This window comes from Amphibalanus amphitrite, unplaced genomic scaffold (genome assembly GCF_019059575.1).
Source record: "Amphibalanus amphitrite isolate SeventyFive unplaced genomic scaffold, NRLGWU_Aamphi_draft 001375F_arrow, whole genome shotgun sequence".
Classification (NCBI taxonomy): domain Eukaryota; kingdom Metazoa; phylum Arthropoda; class Thecostraca; order Balanomorpha; family Balanidae; genus Amphibalanus; species Amphibalanus amphitrite.
The window spans coordinates 22,090-38,683 of record NW_024882868.1 but is presented as its reverse complement, the minus strand read 5'-3'; the positions used below and the strand labels follow the sequence as shown (position 1 = coordinate 38,683).

At 45.6% G+C, this 16,594-nt stretch overlaps 3 protein-coding genes across 6 annotated transcripts in view; 2 read left to right on the top strand and 1 right to left on the bottom strand.

Moving 5' to 3' along the window:
• LOC122372578 (inositol hexakisphosphate and diphosphoinositol-pentakisphosphate kinase-like) overlaps positions 1-1,766 on the bottom strand; it is an 87,483-nt gene extending 85,717 nt beyond the window's left edge. Inside the window, exon 1 of one of the 3 annotated variants that reach the window (XM_043349947.1) lies at positions 1,715-1,766. The gene's annotated coding sequence lies outside the window, so the exon portion shown is untranslated. The remainder of the gene's footprint in view (positions 1-1,714) is intronic. The other 2 variants (XM_043349948.1, XM_043349953.1) reach the window with 2 other exon arrangements.
• Positions 1,767-2,377: 611 nt separating this feature from the next.
• Positions 2,378-6,861, top strand: LOC122372581 (NAD-dependent protein deacylase Sirt4-like). 2 transcript variants are annotated; one of them, XM_043349956.1, is made up of 3 exons: positions 2,378-2,424; positions 3,735-4,460; positions 5,270-6,861. In XM_043349956.1, exons 2-3 carry the CDS (start codon positions 3,747-3,749, stop codon positions 5,582-5,584), a joined length of 1,029 nt encoding a protein of 342 aa, XP_043205891.1. In that variant the 5' UTR covers positions 2,378-2,424; positions 3,735-3,746; the 3' UTR covers positions 5,585-6,861. The 2 variants fall into 2 exon arrangements, with proteins under 2 accessions (XP_043205891.1, XP_043205892.1); XM_043349957.1 differs by lacking the exon at positions 2,378-2,424 and adding an exon at positions 3,033-3,117.
• Positions 6,862-8,575: 1,714 nt separating this feature from the next.
• On the top strand, positions 8,576-12,353 carry LOC122372576 (cytochrome c oxidase subunit 6A, mitochondrial-like). The gene is made up of 3 exons (XM_043349941.1): positions 8,576-8,748; positions 11,650-11,792; positions 12,125-12,353. The coding sequence occupies exons 1-3, from the start codon at positions 8,664-8,666 to the stop codon at positions 12,209-12,211; spliced, it is 315 nt and encodes a 104-aa protein (XP_043205876.1). The 5' UTR covers positions 8,576-8,663; the 3' UTR covers positions 12,212-12,353.
• Positions 12,354-16,594: the final 4,241 nt, after the last annotated feature.

Below are 16,594 nucleotides of genomic sequence, written 5' to 3'. Positions count from 1 at the left end.
GAGATACTTCAAGCATTTCTGTTCAAGATCAGGCATGCTCCTTCTTGAAACACTCTCTCATTTTTATGTGATTGGTAAGTTAGAAATGGTCTGCATTTATGCCCAAATATGGTCATAAGGAATCAATCTTTTGATGCCTCCATATTTTGATTCCAAAGGTCTAGTTTGCCCAACTGAGGTACTAGGTTTACCATGTAAGGATTCATTATTTCACACAGCATCTGCACCATCCAGGCACCCACATCAACAGCACTGGACACTGACACTGGCTGAGTGCCTCTGCATGACAAGATCTTGTAAAAATTGCCCAAGACTGTCGTACTTTTAAGTCTGGTTTATCACTTACTCTGATACAGATATGATGTTTCATAATGGAAGGTAATGTCGGTAAATATTTACTTTAGGTCCGCAATATTTTTTTAACAAGAAAAAATGCACATTCTTACACTATTTGATGTCCTGAATTCAGATATGATGCTTAAATGCATCAAAAATGTAAACTAAGATACTAAAACCCCAGCACATTTCACAGCACTGCTGCACAATACACACTGAAGAGAAAGCACGCTTCCGCGGCGAAAACGAAACATACAACGTTGCCCTATAAAAGAAAAAATGATGCGGATATTCATTAGTTTTCGACGTTATGAAAATGACGTCAAAATACCAAAGCACAAGAAAAACGGTGAATAAAAAAGAGAAAATATTTAGCAAAGGGAATAGAGCATGAGAAAATGATCAGAACATAACCTAACCTTACCTAACCTGACCTACTGATGTTTGCCTACTGGGGGAAAAGGAAAAAGTGGCTTGCATGAATAGATTGCAAGCAATGGTAAGTCAAATATTTTTAGGTTAAGTGGTTGTGTATCTGGCTTCAGGCCTCGGCCTGAAGCCAGATACACAACCACTTAACCTAAAAATATTTGACTTACCATTGCCTGTAATCTCTCCTAAGGCATTGCCTTCGGCACTGCACCGCTCCGCCACGATTATTTTGACGTCACTTTCCTTACAATTTATTATCATCTGTAATTTCGCTCAACCTTGGTTGGACCATTTGTAGCGGGTGCGCCGCGCAGACGGTCTTTTGACGCGTGCAGTTCCGGTCGGAGGTGGGGCCGTTGGTGGTTATACTGGTGATATTAGTGTACTGGTGCTTTTAAATTGGTTTCTAGAAGGAATAAGTATCAGAAATGAAATCAGGAGGTCTTAGAGTATTGTGTGAATGACTTTTATTTATCCCTCTGTTTTGCGGACCTAAAGTAAATAAATACCGGTAATGTCTCTCTTGAAAGTGTCGCACATCAAGGTCAACTGAGGGCTGGCAAATACAAATCACCGAGCCAGCTGACCTGGGGAATCGATGAGGATGTCAATTGGCTCGGTGACTCAAATTTGGCAGCCCTTCCTCAATCAGGCTTGATTGATCTAGGGCACTAATGCCAGTTACTATCAAGACTGAGAGACTACACACTGAATAAAACACACCAGCATCACTGAATTGGAACAAGTGAATAAGTGATGTGGATGACAAATTTGAAAAAAACTGAACTGTGGTGTGGTGGGCCAGACTGCCACACAACAAACCAATGAAATAATTGACAGTTAAATCACCCAAATAATACTAAATTTTCATGTATTTCAATTACAAATAAAAAAACATAGGTACATATTAGTAGACTTTTCAGTAGACCTATATCAATAGACCCACCTGCAGAAGCAAACCAACTGATTGCAGATGATAACAATAAATAAATTGTATCAAGGCAAACCACACTGAAAAATGGATAAAATATATTTTGACAAGGCTTTGATGACATCACAAAACAAATGATTGATTGCCTTTTTCGTTTCTTAGGCCAGAAACAATTTAGCCAAATTTGGGCCAATATTTTCACAAAGCGTTGAAGGGTCAATTTTTAAGTACTTAGGACGCAAAAATTGTAAAACCAACTCATATTTGATTTCAGGAACTAAATTCAATAAAATGTAAGGAAAGCAGTCTATGACATCATCGTAATGCATTTATTTTTATGTATGATTAACATTAGGCTAACCTTGATATTTTCTAGCAGAAAATATTTGTGAAGTGAAGGTTTATTTTACCCTGGAAAAGTTTCCCTAAAACAACAAGGAACAAATGCGAAGCTTTTAAGTTAAAAATATTATTTCCTGAAAATTAAGAGTGAAGGAGACGAAGAATTGAGAAAATGAAAAAGAAAATTATCAATTGAGAGCGTTTTATCTTTTTTCACTATATTTTAGTTTGGCCATTTCTCTTTCTTACGAAAGTAATTTTAGGAGTTAGAGAATTTGGCAGTAGTGTTTCAAGATCTGACTGGCGCAGTAGCTTCAAAATAAATCCTCCATATTTTGTGTACACAAGTCGGTTATGCAAGCCCATGTCAATGTAACGGTTATGTAAGTTTATATGGGTTATTACTTATTAGTAAAAATCTGGGATAGATATTTTACATTTATCAATTGTCATTTGTCATATGAATGTTGATGCGTTCCGTCCTGACTTGACTCACGCTTCAGCAATAAGAACATCTAATTTTACGGGTCTTCGATGAAAAAGCAGAGCTGCTTATGCTACAGCTAAGTAAAGAATACGGATGAAGAGTAACATGAGATTTAAGGCCTATACTGATACTGAGCCAAAGCGGAAAGCCAGAACTCTTCAATTTTCGAAATTTGGACATTTCCGTGACTTAAGTAGGTACCTTTCTATGGAATGGTAGGATCATTTCCCTCTTTTTCACTCTTTTAAAACTGAAGAAAAAAGAGGGATTTGAACAAGGGTAGGAATAGTCAAATATCCTTGCATATGAAATTGGCAGTATTGGTATATGAAAGCATTCCTCTTTGACAATGACAGAAAAGAGATGGAGCAGAACAAGGATGGACCATACCGGCTCTGGAGGCTGAGGAGAAAACTGGTGACAGAGGCGGATGACAAGGAAAGGGCTTAACCAACAACCTAAGCTAATCCTACTACATAATGCCCTCCCACCCAACCTGTGTTTATAGGGCTAGACCCGTGCAAAGGTGTCAGTGTGACCACCTCATCAGCATCAGCATCAGCATATCAATGTTTGACAGAAGATGTAGGTATGTTTTGTGAATATTTAAGTCGGTATTCTTTTGAACTCTTTGCAAATTCATAGCTCTGTGATTCAGGCCCTCATTCAATCAGAGACAAATTATCAGACTTTTTGTGAATCAGAATCACTGTTCATTGGTGAAATTTGAAACCATGCCATATGATTATTTAAATCAGTGTTAGCTGATCTAGAAATGTGAAAATTAATGCTGTCATGTCACTTGTCAGGCTTCTCCAAATTCTCTCTCTAAATTTTAAAAATGCTTTGAATATGAATTATGCTGTCTTATGCATGCAGTGCACCACACTAATGTCTCATAGTTTGTGTCACACAAACAGTATTTCAGTTGTCAAGCCATTGAACTTGAATTAGAATAACCTAACAAAAGCATTTATATCAGTCATGTAGTAACTAAGTGACTGAGCATTTCTGAAATCATTGACTAGGTATTATTCCCAGAACCCTATGTCTTACATAACTTTGCTACCTATATAAAGGAAAGCTGACAGAGGTGTCATCAGCCCAGGCTGTGATGTCAGAAATGAACTGTCACTTATGCAACATTTAAGCTCTCAAGGTGTTTTTGCCATCAGCTAATATGCCATGTTTGCCCTTGTTCTATAGGAGGGAAGAATAATGATGGCATGGAATAATTGTGGTATGATGTGTGCCAGTCTGAAAGGCATCCACTGGAGCACCAGAACTGGAAACTGCTTGAATATCCAGTTGCAGCATCTAAGAAACTACTGTGTCACATCTCTACTCAGAAGGCATTCTGCTGCAACAAATGCTGCTGCAACAGAAGCAATCACGTTTGTACCGCGCCACCAGGACACCTCTACAGCAGAGTTGGCGGAGTTTGAGCGTGTGCTGCGCCGCTTTCCGCGCCTAGCAGTGATCACAGGCGCCGGGATATCGACAGAGAGCGGCGTGCCCGACTACCGCTCCGCCGAGGTGGGGCTGTACGCGCGCCGCGGCCACCGACCCATCACCTACCAGGAGTTTGTCTCGTCGGAGCCGGCGCGGCGCCGCTACTGGGCGCGCAACTTCGCCGGCTGGCCGCGCTTCTCCTCCGTGCAGCCGAACGCCGCGCACCACGCGCTAGCCGTGTGGCAGCGGCGCGGCCGGTGCTCCTCCCTGGTCACGCAGAACGTGGACGGTCTGCACACGGTGGCCGCCGGAGGAGAGGTGACTGAGCTGCACGGCTCGTCACACCGGGTCCGCTGTCTGGGCTGCGACTTCACCCAGTCGCGCCATCAGCTGCAGCGGGTGCTGGAGCGCGCCAACCCCCAGTTCGCCGCCGAGGCGCCGGCCGCGCTCCGACCTGACGGTGACGTCGAACTGGATCAGGTGAGAATGTGGGACGTCGAACTGAATCAGGTGAGAATGTGGGACGTCGAACTGGATCAGGTGAGAGTGTGGGACGTCGAACTGGATCAGGTGAGAATGTGGGACGTCGAACTAGACCGGGTGGGGATGCTGGACGTCGACCTAAGCCATGTAAGAATCTGGGATGTCGAACTGGACCAGATGAGAGTGTGAGACGTCGAACTAAACCTGGTGAGAATCTGGGACGTCGAACTAAGCCATGTAAGAATCTGGGACGTCGAAGTGAACCAGGTGAGAATCTGGGACGTCGAACTGAACAAGGTGAGAATCTGGGACGTCAAACTGGACCAGGTGAGAATGAGGGACTGGACCAGGTGAGAATGTGGGTCGTCTAACTGGACTGTGAATGAATGTGGGGCGTCGAACTGGACCAGGTGGGGATGTGGGTCGTCGAACTGGACCGGATGAGATTGTGGGAGGCTGGTCACTGGTCAGTGAGGTCGAACTGAGCCAGGTGATAATAGTCAGGCTGGGTCCGTTGTTAGTTTTAGCGGGATCGGATGGTGAGATATGAGATCGGAGTAATCGTATAGAGCAACTAAAATATGCATTGTGTGAATCTACTAGGCATTCTTGAGATGTTTTGCGGAGATGATGAAAACGTGTTGGATCGATGGCATGTAAGAGGAAGTTTGAAAGTAATCAAACTCGCATCATATTCAAATGATAGCGTAATATGCCGTCATTTCTACTAGGTTTTCTCTGACGAATTTATCATGCTAGCCGGTGCGTCGATTGTGACTGACCCCTCCCCCCCCCCGTGCCCACAGGACCAGGTGGGACGGTTTGTCGTGCCGCCCTGCCCCGACTGCGGTGGACTCCTAATGCCCGACATCGTGTTCTTCGGTGACAGCGTGCCGCGGGCCCGTGTGGATTCAGTTCGTCAGGCGGTGGCCGACGCCGACGCGCTGCTTGTGGTGGGCTCGTCACTGCACGTCTACTCGGCGTACCGACACGTGCTGCAGGCTGTCGAACTCGACAGACCCGTGCTGATCCTTAACATTGGACCTACCAGGGGAGATAAGCACGCCTTCTATAAACTGGACGGCCGCGCCGGCCTGGTGCTGCCCCGGCTGCGCCTTTGACCGTGTGCGGTAATCGAATGACGGGATTTAGTGTGAGGAACTGACTGTGACCCGACCATCGAAGTCTGCATGTGTGGTGACTGTAACATAGTTTGTGACGTGTTGTGAGACACCGTGTGTCTTTTGTGAGGATTTGTTGGTGTATGGTTCGATCGGCCGATTTTTTTCATTTGCCGATGAAAAGGTCCACCACCTGTTTTTGTTAGTCGTCAGACCACTGTGTAGTGTGTATGAGGAAAAGTTGTACTGTGATTGAGCCGCCGGCTGACGAGTGAAAGGCACTGTGGCAGCGTGGTGCTCGAGACAAATGGCAGGATTTGTAGCTGCCAGCGTCCAGCACCAAGATATCAGCTTTCTGTGTGTTGGGGCAATGGTGGATTAAATGACGAGGTTCGAGTGATAGGGGGTAGGGACAGGTCACTTATGCTGACGGCGTTGTAAAAGAGGACACCATTCTGTTAGTGCTGAACGGCGCTAGTGGTGGTTTTAACTGATGTTAATATTTGAGGTGCGTACACGTTTTTGTTCTTTTTATCCGTGCTTTTTATCTCACTTTACGACCTGTGCTTTTGCTTGCATATGATAGATATTGAGATGAAATGTGCTTTACGGGCTAGGGTAGACAGTGTGGCCAAATTGGTTTAGCGTTAGGGGGAGGATGTATAAAAAAGTCGTATAAGGATGTCACTATTTTCAAAAAACTCGTCTTCAGTGTCATTTTAGGTGCAGTTTTTATTAGTTATGTGGAAAAACTATACCTGACGTCAAGCTCCTGTGGAAAGTAAAAAAAAAAATCAAATATTGTCATCAAAGATGTAAAAAAAAAAACATTGCAAGCGCGACAGCACGAGTATGACGGTGCGAATCATACATTGGAACATTTTTAGTCTTAATTCCTACACTAGATATGCTTTCACAACAAAAACGTTGTGATGATGTAATTTGAAAATTTCTGGGGATGTCATTATACTTTTCATTGGGGGTGACTTTCCCCGCAACATCACCAATTTGGCCACACTGAGGGTAGACGCAAGTTAACTTTAAAGACCACGTGATTGGTAAATGTTTCTACCTCCTATCCAATAGTACGTGGACTTGTGTGATACCATGTTATGTGCAGACTGCAATGTCCCTAATGATGTAACTATTGATCTGGATGACGGTGATTGCGCAGAAAATTCAATCGGAGATGTGGATGCCAAATGACAAACGTGCAATATGTGCAATTTGTGGCAAATTTGTGACTGATACGTAATACAACCTCGTGCATCTCGTTTGCCCAGTGTCGGTCTATTCGGGTCGGGTTTTGAAGTGGATTAACAATTTGGCGAGCACTACTGTTGAGTGTTGATCAGGCAGGGTGATTCAGTCATTGATGGCTCTTGTGCTAAAGCAGTTTTTCCGTGTCAGGGCATTCGCTGAGGGGTTGTTCCAGTTTTCAATGGTGGCCTGGCCTTCTCGGGCGTTTGGTTGAAAGTGCTCTTGTTCAGGAACCGTACTGGCTCAACTGCCATCTCGCCGTGCAGCAGCTGGAAGACGGTGATCATATCGTCTAAGTGTCATCTCTAGTACAGGGAAGGGAGGCGGAGAAGGCGTAGTAGGTCGGGATACTGAAGATGCCTGATGTCGGTTATGACTTCATCGGAACCATCTAGATTCTGGATAATCTGGCGAGTCTTGTCTCTGTTGCCCAGTGGCGCGGGAACCGGGGGGGCTAGCGGGGGCTGAGCCCCCCCAGCTTTTTGGCTGGGGGGGCTCGTAATGTATTTGAGCCCCCCCCCCCCCAGCTGGAGGAATCGAAATCGGAAATCTACCAACATAATTTCATAGATTCATACATAGGCGTGGGAACCGGGGGAGGGGGCAGTGGGGGAAGCTTGCCCCACAACTCTGCGGCCGTGGGGGCGGTGCCCCACAACGCTTCATGAGGCCAGGAACCGTTGGGCAGCTTGTCCTCCCCAAATTAGGGGTTGTGGGTCACAAAGAAAGAAAGCATGTAAGTGAAAAATCCACCTATTTCACTGGCTCAGCAACTCATTTGGCAGATTAAAACCTTTACTCCAGGTTGCCAAAACATAGATTGGCCAAAACGGTAGTTTCTTCACTCAGCTGAGACGGAATACCTCACTTTTTGAAAATATTTTCGTGTTTTTTTTTTGTTGTTGTTGAAATGGCCATGGTCTGAAAAATAAGTGGCCTAAAACCGGTGAGAAAACTAGATTTGGGGGTACCCTAGGTTGATTTCTATTATGGTTCAGCCCCCCCAGTCTGAAAGAAGTTCCCGCGCCACTGCTGTTGCCTGCGCTGCGCTTGTTCCAGTTTACTGTGGTCTCGCCTGGAATATTCTGCCAAAGGTTCCCATATTAAGCTTTTATTTTCAAGAAGAAGTCGACCATGGGCTTGTAATAGACGTATAGCAGGGAGAGGGTGACATTCGATGGTAATGAAGCTGCAGCATCTGTTACGATTTCGCAACGGCAGTTGCTGTCCGCAGGCGTAACTTCAGGTAGATATTGATCAACATGACGACGCCGAGGTCCTTTTGCTTTTTTCAAGCCTTTCATGCCGTCAGTAACAGCGTTGCTCAGCAAGCTCAGACGATAGATACTGTTTTTAGGGTCTAGGGTTTTAGTTTCGTATGCCGAGATGCATCACTGCATTTTAGCACGCTGAAAAAGATAGCATTCTCACTCGTTTGGATCAATATTGGTAAAAATTTTGTCAATTAATAATTTCATTAATCAATAATTAAAATAATAGCCGCTTTTGAGCTTGAATGAGATGCCGAGTCAACGTGTGAGTCACCATGATTTATTTTAGTAACGCTGTTCTTTGTATTTTAATTTTAAGCAAGTAGATTTAGAAAGCATCATTTTTCATTTATATGAGCTACTTCACAAGATGTATTTTAATTTTTAGTAATGCAAATGATTCCGTCTTATTGCTACAAACTGCTGAAGAAAATGAATTGAAGAAAATATCAGCTGATTGTTACTCCACTAGCGACATCTACCGTGCTTTCCTCTGTTGGTCATTTCGCCGCAGTGTCCGTGTCTGTGGCTTTCATTTTTATTTTAAAATGGCAACCATTCACAGAATTATCTCACGGGGCCTGCAAACTTCTGCGAGGCGGCTTGGAGCCGAAGCCCACGAAAATCATGAAGGTACGTGACATCCGCGTGGAAATGACAAGTGAGATCAGATGAGATTGCTTCGCGTCAGGCGCTCCAATGTGAATCACAAATTCTGATAAAATTGTGATAAAATCTGAATAAATTGTTGCCAGGCGTTCGATATTCTTGTTTCATGTCGTCTGGATGGATCTTTTTATCCTCGTGGGTGTCACTTTTTTTACTTAAATGGTGAAAGGATGCAACGTGACCTAGCGTTTGTGATGTAGGTAATTAGTTTTCAAATGCTTCTTAATGCTAAAAGACATCATTTGGAATGGTTTTTAAACATTCCACCTCAGAATATCCATTAAAAAAATACATATGAAGCAGACTCACTCTCCTCCCGCCACCTCAACCTTGGTTTTCTAATTTCTTCAAGGCCGTATTATTATAGCAGGCGTCGCAGGTGCTGCCGCCTTTTTTCAAAAAGCCTCCAGACTCGTCAGTTCTTGAGATGTTCACCCAAATTTTGCTTATAGAAGTCTTCATCAAATAGTAGGTATTACAGAACAAAACATAAGCCCTAATCTGACTTAACCTTACCTTTAACCTGCTAACCTAAAACCTATAATGGACAAACCTTCAATTTACAAACTACAAACCTACAACATACCAACCTACAACCTACAAACCTAAATCAACAACTTAAAACCCACAAATGTGCAGCCAACTGCAAAATGTGTGCAAATATCTCAAGAACTGGTGTGAGAACAAGAACTGGTCTCAACTCTCAAGAACCGATATGAGAAGTCATAAATGACTTCTCATATTGTGAAATATCAAATGCCAAACTGTGCACCTCCAACATATAAACGTACTGTCATTTCATTTCATTGACTGACATTTCATTCACATTCATTTCATTCATTTCCTTCATTGACATTTCATTGAGTTTCATTGACTGAATAAAATGCTAGTATGTTGAATATATGTGGGGTGGTATAAAATGGTATGCTATGTTAGGGCCATTCAAGCTGCTGTGGGTCTCTGCCCCCTTTGGAGAATGAATAGGGCTGCTGATTTGGTGCAGGACTCTGGGTTGTGGCTGCCCCAACCACTTAACTCAGCTTACATTCATGATTCTCAGACAGGATCCTTATGAAGAAGGTTCTGTGCTGAACTTCTGTGCTGGCTTAGCAATATCCATGAAAATGGTGCAGATTTCCAGCCTGGTTGCTATGGGATGGTGCAGCTTTGTCACCCTGGCTATCACAGCTCATTGAATTTGTTGTCATGCTTTTTAATGTTGATATTGACCTGTCTGTCGTGTCTGATCAGGAACTTTTGGGTTGTCACTTGGCAGAACATAGAAGTCAAAGTGGGCTCATATTTGTGATAAGTAGGTATGTGTAATGGACCTGTCTTGAGGTGTGACACAACTGTTGATACAATCTTCAGTATGTGTTCACTGTTCACTGTGTGAGGCAAGGATGTGAAGCTTGAGTCCTTGTCTGTCTGGTGCTTACCTAGGCACGAAATATTGGTCCCAGGTAATAAAAACTGCATGCATGATATTGGTACCACCCCTGACGATTTTTCGTGATTGCTTGGAATGCCTCTCCTCTACCGAACCATGGCCCAGTAGGCATAGGCAGATAGCATTGGACCGCTGGAACTTTGTTGTCTAAATCCTACCGTTTATCGGGAATCATGCGATCAAAGTTTAAACGCTAGGGTAGTGCCCGCACAACAGGCGCCGCTTGGCGTGAGCTCCGGCTTTGTCAGTCTGAGTTAATATGGCCGCCGGTGACCACCGCAGTCCGGGCGCCATAAAACCCCAAATAATTCTTACCATCATCATCGAATTAATTCGAGCTGCACTTTTTAATCCAGTTGCGAGTGGCACTGGCGATTCTTTGGTGCTTCTTCTAATGGACGGCCGGGGAGGTGTCGCCGCCCGCACCGGTCTCTGCACTCCCTATGGAGTGCCACTATGGAGTGTCATTTTGCTGTGTTTGCTCCCTGTCATCATCCAATTCTCTTCTACCCGCCCAAGAGATAACGAGAGCTGCTGACCGGCAAACAATAACGGCAGGGTGCTCTTCCCTGGCCTGCTGCTGACAGGTTTAACGTCAGATCATCTGTGACCGGGCAGAGGCTTTTTGCTGAAAGCGTGAAGTGCTCTTGAAACCACTTCAGCGATTTCCCGTACGATATTACGAAGAGATTCGTGCTACAGCTCTTGTGGATTCTTTGTGTCTTTGTGTCCGTTCGGTGCTTGTTCGTATCCGCCACTTGCATTTTGTTCATTATTAAAGGGACTATCCCACCTTCAAAAAAGTCCCGTTTAGGATTCGGAAATGTTACTCATGATATTGTGACGAATTCTGCAAGTTTTTACGCGTTTTCATCGTATACTTTTTGAGATATTGCGACTTTTATATTTCATCGTGACGTCATTTAGATCGAATCTGTGACGTAATGAAGGATTTACTTCATGTCAGTGTGGGGGAAATTTGTCAGCAAATGTAGGCATTTGCTCTCAAATATGACTCGGCTCATACAATAACAAAAGTGTCTCTGATTGGCTTATTCGTAAATCAAGTGATACTTCACTTGAACAGGCGTTCAAAAGGCAAATGACGTCATCAGATTACCGTTAACGGTTAAGAGATTGCGCCTTGCGCAAGGCCCATTTTCAAATGAAGGGAACGAATTTCTTCAACACCACGAGGCCGCGGGGGTTGCAACCAAGATAGATAGTGGTTTCTGGACCTCGCCGCAAACTTGGCTATCTCAACTCAAACCTAATGTAAATGTGGGATAGTCCCTTTAATGTTCACTATCCCCTTTGGTTTCGTGTTCCGTATCCGTCTCGCTGATGTATTCACTGTCCGCGTCTACTCCTGTTTGTGTCAGTGTGCTGACCGCCTCACCTCCCTGCGCCCGCAGCCGGTGTCGCACTGTGGAAGCGACTGTCGTTCCTGGTAGCCCTGCCGGCCGTCGGACTGTGCATGGCCAACGCCTACCTGTCGCACCACCATCACGAGCGCCCCGAGTTTGTCGCCTACGAACACCTCCGGCTGAGGACCAAGGTGGGTGCAAGACCGGCTGGGCAATTTACGGGGAGATGAGGCTTCTCCTTCAGTGTGCTTCAAACTCTGACCATTGTTAGGGGCAGAAAGGGAAGGTTGGCTTTTGAGGGTTATCGAAATGCTATTTAGAGAATTGGAATGTAATAAAGTATGTTTTCTTGAGCTGTTGATGTCGCTTGGAATTACGGATTAATACTGAATCGTCGCCCTTATGCAGTTTATGATAGTTCCGCGTGCCTGGTGTGTCTTCTGTGTCTTCTCCCGTACAACCGTTAGTGTCCATTTGTGTTTAGATTACTGACTGTGGCCTCGGGCCGGCGCTCTGTCCACAGAAGTTCCCGTGGGGAGATGGCAACCACTCTCTGTTCCACAACAGCCACGTGAACGCCCTGCCGGACGGTTACGAGGAGGACCACTAGGTGGCAGGTCGGTCGCCGGCTGTCGCTTCAATGCGTGTGTGTATGTGAACATCGCTAGCAGAACTGAGACGAAGGAAGACTATGGTGTCTGAAAGGGCGCCTATGCTGATCGGGTAACAGGCAAATACATTTACCGATACTAGAGCTGTTTGTCGAGAACGTCTGAGCTGGGGAGGATTGGTGGTAAGATGCCGACTGGGAGGGAGGCTTGGTTGGGCTGGGCAGTGGTCTGTTTTAGGAACGATCATTAAATTAATAGGCTATCGACTTGACTATTGATAATCGAAGCAATTATGACTGACACTCGAAATGTTGCGGATCGCGAGCAACTGTACGTCAGTAAGCAATCATTACCAGCAGTACAATTTTTAGCCTCGTTGAAGTTCATGTGTTGATTGTGTCGCTGACACTTCTGATAACACTTTGGGGAGCAGTTGGTATGAGGTGCTACAGATGGCGTGGCTGTTCTGTCGTCTGTGTTCTATAATGTCACATGACGCAATGATGGCGAAACTGACGTTATTGGCACCTGCCCAATGGCGGCGGAATTTGTGCCAGTGACGTCAGAGGGAATCAGTCGGGATATTTTGGAGGGAGTCAGAATGGGGAAGGTCAAAGCTTTGATGCCCACGCCTCCTCTGTGAGGGCTGCCGACATCTGGGGACTGACGGGATTGGGCTGTGGTAACCTAATTTACTGGTAATTACTAATCACGCATTTTGTTCAGACGCTTGGAAGTTACATGTTTTATGTTACCTTCATGAGCTGATCTTCTTTCAAATTCAATGGAAACAATGCGTCGAATGCGTGAAACCGGTGAAGATAAGCCGTGTGTCGTACGATCCCACCCGCTTTGGAATCTGATGAATCTAAACCCAATCGCAGCAAAACCAGCTGGTGAGCCATATACTGAGATGGTTTTAACATTTTTTCAATCGATTTAGCAGCTCTATCGCTGTAATCGATAGACATACGGTACGGATGTCTGAAAACACTCATGACAACCCTGGGTGCGAGGCCTGAATGCGAGCCGATCGCTGGATCTATGAGCTTGAACTCATGTCAGCGTTGAAAGACACAGCGCACATGCCTGTCAAGCCAACCTTTTCCCGTTTGCGTTTTCCCCGAATGACCCATTCCACGGACTTCGTTCTGTCATCTGTGATCAGAGAAGTCTGCTTATATTCCTGCCGCTAGATGTCGCTAGGTGAAACGCCTGACTAGGTATGCTGTACCGGGATGCTTGGGGCGCTCATGGTCGCACGAAGTGCTAGTTATACTTTCGCCGCTAGATGGCTCTAGTACAAACGCCTGGCTGGGTATGCTGTGCCGGAGCACACAGACTGCGCGGTGCTCGCGGCAACGGTCACGGTGTTCCACAGGCTGAACGTTGGACGCTTGAGCCTCGCGGCTACGCGCCCTTACCCAACAACAATAACAATATCCACAGGCTCAACCTACCAGCTGTGTGTTATGCAGTGTGGCGGTGTACCTTTGGGGTCATTTCTGTAAAAAATTTCTAGTGGGGTTGATTTTTTGTCCCGATCATCTGTCGGTGAGGTTAACCAGAAGAGCATTGACAATGAGCATTGAGCGCTTCCGGGGGCATAAATCTACAGCGCGGGTAAAGGATTAGGGAGCCATACACAGCATTTTCTCCAGCAACATTTCCGACTCAATGAGTTTCATTTACCTGTTTCCAACATAATAAATCAATATGCTAACGAGCTAAAAAGTTGTCGGATATTGCTTGACCAAGTGATGAAATGAGGCGGAGGCGGAGGCCTACGGACAGCTTTATCAACGCATGTCTTAAAACACCGGCTGCTGCATGCGACAAGGTATCGTATTCAAGGTATTCTTTGCATCGGATAGAGTGATTAACCCTATTAGTGGCAGGCTCCTGGTATACCCCTATTAGTGGCAGGGGGGGCTGTTTACGACCCCCCCTTGATATCTCGAGATCTAACGGGCCGATTTTCAAAATTCAAACGGCATTCGATTTCGCTCAACGTGATCTACATTTCTAAAAAATAAAAATTAAAAAATGTCAATAGGGGGGGTAGAGGGGGGTAAAAACGGGCAAATTGCAGATACATTTTAGACTGATTATCACGGCCAGGTTTCTGAACCAATCTTAACGCAACTTTTGCCGATCGATAGAGAATGAACCAGGAATTCACATGGATCCTAAAAATATGCATTTTCAAAAATCATAGGCGGATACAGATCATTGAGATTGGGGGTACACAAAAAGTATAGTAAATAAGGTTTTTGTTGGTACTGTTTCTAAAAGGGATGGTAATGGTCTTGTTATGTTACAATTTTCTTATGAGAGAACGACTACAATTGTATTGGTCATGCATAGGCGGTGTCAGGGCACCTATGTTGGGAGGTAAAACATAACCCCCCTTTTTGGACGCCTGGATCCGCCTATTATAGCAAAAACGTGTCAAAAGAGGATGCACAATAACTGTATATGTTATCACATGATACCTTTCATTCACTGTTCGTAAAACTGGTGCAGCATCGTGATCTTCGCCCAAATGACTCGCTTCACGAATAGGACCCCCAATTCCCAGTGCTCTGGAGACGCCCCTGGTAAAGTTATGAACTTGAAATTTTCAGGGAATGTGCCCAATTTAGTTTTAGGAAAAGTCAGAAAATTTCAGCATCGTAGCTTCAGCGGTTTCGGAGATATTCCCGAAAAACCTGAGGGGTGGATAAAAACAACCCCCCCCCCCTGCCACTAATAGGGTTAAGCCGCGATCAATAACAACGTTGCGACAACAGTATTCAATATCTTAATAGAAGTCGCCGTCGGCACGGTCTACTGAGTGCGTGCGGGCCGTCCGTGTGACGTCACAGAGTCCGTGGACTCTCCCCTCTACCTCCCCCTCCACTGTCTCTCTCTACTGCTGCGGTAGATACCCAAACTGACCAGCTGGACAGTAGACACTAGACACCGTCACCGGCCCTCGCATCTTACACCCTCACCCCATGTCGGACAGCGCAACGGGCAAATATAGGCCTCACGGGAACACCGCGACCATGCCACTCGTGAAGCTTTTATTTCTGTACACATCGAGCCCACCTAGGTGGCAAAGAACAGCTGCAATTAATATATCGACCGGGGTCGACTCGCCTGACACCGACGCGGTATGATCGTGATGCGCCCGGGGCCAACTGTGCATTGTTAACCACTCAAAGTTTGCGCTAAGGGCCGCGTTCCTTGTAAATCGTGTCCTCGCGTAGGGGTGCGACGTCATCCAAATGCCAATGCAACTATGAAAACATTTCGATTCCCCTGACGGCCTGACGGAAAGCATTTATATTTTATAACGGTGTGGACCACAATGTACTTGGGCCTTAGCCACTAACGATAAGTTTAAGTGATTGCATTATACTTTTTCCTGCATAGACAGCTTTTACCAATTCTTTTACCAATTCTACAGATAGTTAGATGACTGTCAGTGTCCAGTGTCCATGGTCTATCAGATTATTCTCTGGCGATAAATAAATGTCGGTGACCTTAGATGCCTGTTCCCGGCGCCAGTTTTCGTCCTCCCCGCTGGGTGGCTGCTGAACACTCGCCGGCTCGCGGGCTCTGCGGTGGGTCGGTACAGGGACAGGTGGTCGGGTCGTCGCACCTCCCACCACAGCTGGTGTCACTGTACCGGGCGGAAGGGAGGGTCGCGGGGCGGGAGGGTCGCCGGACCGTGGATAGGACGGCGCCGGATGGTAGATAGGGAGGATTCTGCAGAGCTTGGACCCAGGCGGAATGTTATGGAATGAAGCCAAAAGCCTGAAAAAAGATTATAGTATCAGCACCCAATAAACGGATCAAAGCTACCCAATAGTTTCGCTTTCTCATCAAGAGAGCTATTGGCACACAACAATGCATTGTTTGATGTGTCTTTCCCAAGGAACAATGCTTGCTGCCTGGCCTGTTATCAATAATATGACCTTTCCCGAAACCGACTCGTTTAACCTTCGCCCCCGTGGGGGGGGGCATATGTTACCACCCTGTCGCGTTTTTTGCGTGTGAATAAAAAACCGCGGCGCGTAGCGCCGCGCCGCTTGGGGTAGCTTTTGGTACATCGATTTTGGACAATGTGTGAAATTTTTGACCCCAGGTCATGTCAGGTCAGGTCACCAGGTCAAGTTAACTGACCAAGCCTAAAAAAAAGTTTGCAATCATGTCCAGCCTGCAGTGTTAGTCAGAAAGGTTTCAAACTTGGTGGATTGCATGCTGTTATGGGCGCCTACAATTTGTATATCTCGGATTTTTTATATCCGTGACCTAAGGTCAGGTCAGTGGCGAAACCTTTCCATTACAAGTCAATGGAGAAAAATGAAAATGCCTCTAGATCCGTGTGTACG

What these genes read in the sequence shown, in the direction of transcription:
- LOC122372581 (XM_043349956.1), top strand. Translation starts at nt 3,747, where the DNA reads ATGATGGCATGGAATAATTGTGGTATGATGTGTGCCAGTCTGAAAGGC. An exon ending in GTGACGTCGAACTGGATCAG is followed by an intron (nt 4,461 to 5,269) that starts GTGAGAATGTGG and finishes CCGTGCCCACAG; the next exon opens with GACCAGGTGGGACGGTTTGT.
- LOC122372576 (XM_043349941.1), top strand. Translation starts at nt 8,664, where the DNA reads ATGGCAACCATTCACAGAATTATCTCACGGGGCCTGCAAACTTCTGCG. An exon ending in AGCCCACGAAAATCATGAAG is followed by an intron (nt 8,749 to 11,649) that starts GTACGTGACATC and finishes CTGCGCCCGCAG; the next exon opens with CCGGTGTCGCACTGTGGAAG. An exon ending in ACCTCCGGCTGAGGACCAAG is followed by an intron (nt 11,793 to 12,124) that starts GTGGGTGCAAGA and finishes CTCTGTCCACAG; the next exon opens with AAGTTCCCGTGGGGAGATGG.